The sequence below is a fragment of the Pholis gunnellus genome (genome assembly GCF_910591455.1).
Source record: "Pholis gunnellus genome assembly, chromosome: 24".
NCBI lineage: Eukaryota > Metazoa > Chordata > Actinopteri > Perciformes > Pholidae > Pholis > Pholis gunnellus.
The window spans coordinates 6,913,386-6,919,625 of NC_136551.1; the positions used below are offsets into that span (position 1 = coordinate 6,913,386).

Genomic DNA, 6,240 nt, shown 5'->3' on the forward strand with positions numbered 1-6,240 from the left:
TCTTATTCTCCCTTGTATACTTCTACCTGCATCAATAGTACATTTGGAATAATAAGGACATTGTGTACAAAATATGTCTTTATTTTTAAAAAAATGATTAACAAATGATATCATTCTTATTACTATCAACTATTTGACTCAAATGGAAGAACTACTCATCTTTTGAGAAAATGTCAAATCCCCATAACATTTAGGGAAATGCAAATGTTCTTGTGTCTTTGTGCGTCCTTTATGTATTTTATATGATGTCTTTAATAAAGACGTGTTTGTTTCTTAAAGGAACCCTTTCTGCAGCGCAGGAGCACTAGCCAATCACAGGACGAAGAGCGGGACTACGCGGAATAATGGGCGGGACTGAATGCCAATTGGTGAAAGACCCAAACAGCCACATCCCATTGGTTTGGTAGGATTTCGTCACAGAGCATTTGTTTGAATAACGGAAGAGGCGTGTCGGTGGAACGTGGAGTCAGTAAACCGGAGCGCCTGTTGCTGTCCACCAGCTGCTGCCGTGCAGTATCACAACACTCGGTGCCCGGTAACGGCAACAGCAACAAGTGGTAACTTACCATGTAAATAAAGCCGCACCTGTCACCTCCAGAGTCCGAGCACAGTAACAAATGCACAGCTAATATGGAGGCAACGCTACCGTGTTAGCTACAGAAGCTAGCCGAGCTAAAGAACTAGCGTTACGTTATCTAAGTGGACGTTACCGCTGCATTCTAAATGTGGCTTTTTATTGCTGTTTGAAAGAGTTACCAGTGTCGGTTGGTTGGCTACTTGTATGCCGAATATACCAGAATAATTCATGAATGGTTTCTTTTCTAATGTGTGTCTGTGTGTTGTTCACAACAGCTCGGCATTCTAAAATTGGCTGATTTTTAAATGTTCATAATTTGAATTAATTGTCAGAATGTGATCTCAATGAAGCTCCACAAACTCTAACACGTTCTGTTTCTCTCCTGCAGTGCGGTGAAACATGGACCAGGTGAGTCCCCATCAGCACTATGCCGTCACTGTGTACGCAGCGCCTGTCATCACCTGTGGGGGTGCAGGAGCTGCAGACACCTGATCACCGGTTGGTTGTGACAGGAGGCTCAGAAAGCTGTGTTCAGACTGAAGTGTGCTGCAGTAGAGGACATTTAGAAATGGACAGGGACAGCAGGACAACTCATTTTGTGCAATGCAGCAATAAGACCTATGTTTATCTGTGGACTAGCAGGCAGTTCCAGGTGACTTCAGAGCTCCGGTTTCTTCAGCGGGTCCACGTTGCTCTGTGCTGTGTGTGTGTGTGTGTGTGTGTGTGTGTGCTCATTGGTTGTGTGTGTGTGTTTCAGCAGGAGCAGGTCCAGTGGGAGGATGTGAATAAACTTCTGCAGCATCACGGGTTTAAGCCGGTGCATTTAGCAGATCCTGTAGAGAATCAGAATATTTCAGGTGAGAGTCAACGCTTCCAACGTCTACGGTTCTCTGATGTAATTAGGCTGTAACTGCTACATTGTGCAGAGTATTCTCCAGCACGTTTGCCTCTCTTACTTTTGCTCTGGTGGAATTACTCCGTCACATGACTCTCCATGTGTCCTCAGATCTGATTGTGCTGGACAAGAAGTCGGCCGGTGAGATCAGGACGACTCTGAGGACGATGCTCACAGACTCCGAGAGGAGACAGGCGCTAATCCAGGAGCTCATCAAGTCCAACAACACACTCAAGTAAGTCCTTGTACTAAGTACCAGTGTTTAGTTCCCACAAACAGCTGGCCAAACGTGCAGAACTTGACATCACTTTAAATAAGTTTAATCTCGCTCTAGTATCCAAACAAGTTCTTTATTGTCTAATCCAACAATCCATCACAAAAGAGGGGAGGAGTCACGGAAATATTGAACAATAGTCCTGGAATGTATGGAGCAGTTCAGATTGAAGTACAACAGCGTATACATGGCTGCAGTATATATTACTGCGGGCGTTAGTGTGTGTGTCTACTCAATAATGTATGTGCAGTGTGTGTGTCGACCACCTGTCCTCCTGTCATCTAATCTCATCAGCATCAGATGAGCATCACAGAGACACACCTGTCCTCCAGCTCAGTGCAGGTATGAAGCCTCAGCCTTCATTTAGTCCAAAGAAGTACTGTAGTTCTAAGGCTGCTGTGTTACACCAGAGAGAACAAACCAGGTATTAAATACTTTTATCAGCCTCAAATCATAATTTTCCTCATATTCAAATGATCCTCTCATTAGTTCCTCGACTGAAGAAATTCTTCTTCTACAATTTTGACAGATCTGAAAACTGAGTTTCTGCACAAATAATCTTGAACATTTATTGCTTCCATTGAGATGCAATGAGGATTATTTTTCTCTGATTATCTAGTCATAGCTACTGCAGTAATATGTTCCTAAACTGGAGATGTGCTGCGATAGTTTACGCAACCATTTTATATAAGTTCCAGATGTTTGCATCAGTTACAAACCACAAGGCAGCATGATGGACTTAAACCACACCACATGCACCTGTTGCATCGTTGGAACAAATCGTGTGTGTGTGTGTGTGTGTGTGTGTGTGTGTGTGTGTGTGTGTGTGTGTGTGTGTGTGTGTGTGTGTGTGTGTGTCTCTTTAGAGAGGAGGTTCATGAGCACACGAGTCGAGCGGCTCAGCAGTCTGAGAGGGCCTCAGAGCTGGAGGGGCTGCTGGACGGGGTGAGGACCAGAGTCCAGGACCTGGAGGAGCGCTACCTCGGCAAGGCCGCCCAACAGCACGGACACGCACAACAGCTGCAGCGGGAACAACAGGAAGCACGGGTATGTCAAGGGGCCAGTACAGGCCGACATAAAGTATTCATTCACTATCACTATTATCTATTATCTGTTGTCTGATGTTCTCAGTGAGGAAAACATCTTTGGTTCCATGTGTGTAGAAACAGTGTGAGGTTCTGGAGCAGAAGCTGTCTCAACAGAGGGAGGAAGCGGCTCAACTCCAGAGAAAACTACATTTCACCGTCAAAGAAGAAGAGCGACGATTGGCTCGACAGAGTCGGACCTTCCAGCACGTCTGCAACAAAGTCAGCCAGCAGAACTCCCCAGCAGACCAGCAGTGAGGACATGAGCGACTGACAGGAGCTCCTTTCACCTAACAAACAGTTCTCCATCCATTTAGATTATAAATGATATTCTATTATTATTATCAATAGATTACGACCATTTCGGAGCAACAGGTGTTTCAGTTTGAACGTAAAGGCTCTTTTACGAGGACACCTTATATGTAGACGCGTTGGGCTGAGAGTCTCCAGTTAACGCGCTCACAGGTGACTCTGCAGCTGACCTGCTTCTTCTGTTTGCAGGCTGCTGGATGTGATCGACTTCTACGAGACCAAAATGACTCAGCTGCTGGATGAGCTCAGGTAACACATGCTGACACGCTGAGAGACACTTCTAAAGGTGTCGCATGATGATTACGGTGGTAGGATGTGTTGCCTCTCCTGGTCCTAAGCTGTTCATTCTCACCCCAGATTTGTCAAAGGTCAACCAGAAGGATCTCAAGTGGCTCATCAGACAGGACTGAAGAAGGTCACTCCATCCTTCAAAACCATTCTCAAGGTAACCTGACAAACTCCTTCTCAGACTTATTCCCCCTGAAGCAGTAGGTCATGCTCATGCATTTCTTCCAAGGCATTCCAGGAGCAGCAAACGGGAAGCAAAGCTCAAATAGAAGAGCTGAAGAGGGAGGTGGTGCGCCTGAAGCAGGAGCTGGAGACGAGGTGTGTGTTCCTCCGGCCTGAGACATGCGCTGTCCTATCGGTGAACCCGCTGACTGTGCTCTTCTGTGCAGGCCGTCGCTCAGAGACGTGAAGTTCTACAAACACAAGCTCCGCCTGTTGGAGGGCTCAAACAAACACAACAACAGGTAGGATCTCTGATGAATGTGCTCTAGAAGACTGCTCTGAAGCTGGAGTTTCAGGCCCTCAACACACGTAAAGAACCAACCTTCTTTGCAGATTGCTCAAAGAAGACGACACAAGTGAGATCAGCGAGGACACCGGAGACCAAGCCAGGGAGGCCAGTCTGTGTGCCCACTATCAGCACGTAAGCACGGTGTTTTGGTCTGAATGTTCCCTTTCTTCTCTCTAACTTAAAAACTAACGGTAATCTCTTGTCCTGACATCCAGCTGTTGAACGAGATCAGAGCTGTTATGACCGATCCCAGCGCTCCGTTACGACTGCACAGGCAGAGACCCTCCTCTGCTGGTTTGGACCTGGCTGAGTTTCACACTGTCCTCCCCACACTGGAGGTCTGGGCCCAGCAGATCCGCCTCCTGAAGGTGAACACCAGAGGAGTTGATGGGAATACTATAAATGCGAGCTGATCGTTCACCAGGAAACCGCTGACACAGCTGAACATGGAGCTGCTTTGTGGAGTCCCATTTAAGGATGCTTCGCTGACTAGAATTCTTGAATGTGTGTGTTGGTAGGATCTGCAAAGGGCTTTAAATCAGTTGACTGCCAGACTGATGCCCTGGCAGCCATGTGATGGCGACCATAATGCTGCAGAAGCAGTAACGGTGGAGGACATGCTGTTGCTGGTGGACACCATGCTGGAAAACGCCTCAGCTGATGATGACAAGGTAGAACTGTGCACTACGTGCTCATGGTAGTGGTGATGTGTACTGTGTATGGAACTTTAAGACGGCATTCCTGTGCTGTGGTCCTGCTAGGTGCTCAGCAGTCCCACTCGATACACTCTGGGCTTCATGGTGTCTCACTTCCAGAAGCTGTTTGACGTGACCTCCCTCAGTGGAGTGTACCCACGTATGACCGAGGTCTACAGCAGGCTGGGAGAGACGACCAACACCATGAGGAACCTCCGAGATGTTCTGCAGCTCGGTAACCTAAGCTTCACGCGCTCCTTCAGTCTGTTTGGGACCTCTGGACGGTAGTTAGACGCTAGTTTGTGGTTGTGTGTCAGACAGCAGGGTTCCTCCGACTGAGGTGGTGAAACGGGTGGCCAGACTGGTTTCCTCCACCGAGCACACCGCTGGACTCCAAGATGTGCTGGGAGATGCTGATATCGACAGGTTCACATGCACAGAGCACACGCATGTTGTTGGGTCTGTCGTGTTTCTGTTGGGCCACGTTCATCCGAACCGCTCTTGTTTTCCAGAATCATCATCAAAGTGAAGCAGCATGAGGAGTTCTTCCCTGCATTCCACGCCTTCATTATGGATATTTTACAGACTCTGGGTAGATATGAAACCATAACAATACATGTAAAGACAAATGCTGCAACACACGCATACAAAACATCTATGGAGAGTCAAATATTTCAGTAATAATGAGAAGCAAAATACAGTTAAACAACTTGGACACAAGGCAATAAGTTCTCTATCAGGAGGAAATGATACTTCATTTGTACATTCATATGGTAGAATATGATTGATTTTTTTCCATCTGAGAATGCTGATGCAGCACGTTGTGTGTGTGTGTGTTTCAGGAGTGAGTCAGCTCGACGACATCCTTCCAGCTCTGAAGTGTTTGAAGCAAACAGCACAATGACGTGCTGCACTGACTGAACTGGGTGCTGTGTTTAGTTCAATGTAATGATTGCAGAGTGTGATTTATGATTTAAAAAAAAAAATAAAAAGTGAATATCAGAATATGACTTTTCTTTTGCTTTCTTTGTGAAAAACTGCTGCATATCAAATCAGGGGCCACCAGGGGGAGATCCAGATGTTGATTTCATTCTGGGTAAAAAGTTTTGGTACAATTGTATTTTTCTTCCAAGAGAAGCTCTGTGAAGAAGGACTCAAAAGACTTTACGACTCATGTGAAGGACAAACATGCAGGACACCAATGGTCACAGCAGGGTAAGTCAATATATTGTTGTTTTTTACGCTAAATTAACATTAAGTTATCACTCCCAATAGCTTTCCTTGTCTAAAATAAAACTAAAGTATCCCAATTTCCATTTATTTTATGCACGCCACGATATTGCTCTCACACCGTGGGCTTGATCCATACACCGGATATCATGAATTAATATTCAGAGTAAAGAGAGTCACCAGAGCAAAGAGGGTAGCAACTGTATTAGATGACGGAGCGGGTAAGAATCACTCAGAAATCTTTATTCTACCACGCTGGTAATAACACAATAAAATGATTTCTTCTGTGTGATCAGCAGCTGGTTAAGAATACGTCAAATACAAGTCTTGGTACCAAAAGTGCGCTGCTGGATTATAACCGATAGCATCAATG

General features: G+C 45.8%; 1 protein-coding gene across 4 annotated transcripts; it reads left to right on the forward strand.

The window, feature by feature from the left end:
* The first annotated feature begins 444 nt into the window (after positions 1-444).
* On the forward strand, positions 445-5,616 carry cep70 (centrosomal protein 70). 4 transcript variants are annotated; one of them, XM_079185910.1, is made up of 17 exons: positions 445-557; positions 966-985; positions 1,335-1,434; positions 1,584-1,707; positions 2,613-2,793; positions 2,910-3,085; positions 3,333-3,392; positions 3,501-3,588; positions 3,661-3,749; positions 3,821-3,895; positions 3,987-4,074; positions 4,158-4,310; positions 4,461-4,613; positions 4,704-4,872; positions 4,955-5,063; positions 5,150-5,229; positions 5,480-5,616. In XM_079185910.1, exons 2-17 carry the CDS (start codon positions 977-979, stop codon positions 5,539-5,541), a joined length of 1,716 nt encoding a protein of 571 aa, XP_079042036.1. In that variant the 5' UTR covers positions 445-557; positions 966-976; the 3' UTR covers positions 5,542-5,616. The 4 variants fall into 4 exon arrangements, 3 of the variants coding, with proteins under 3 accessions (XP_079042036.1, XP_079042038.1, XP_079042037.1); XM_079185911.1 differs by having other exon boundaries at positions 456-557; positions 1,338-1,434; XR_013767682.1 differs by lacking the exon at positions 5,480-5,616 and having other exon boundaries at positions 4,959-5,063.
* The last annotated feature ends 624 nt before the right edge of the window (positions 5,617-6,240 follow it).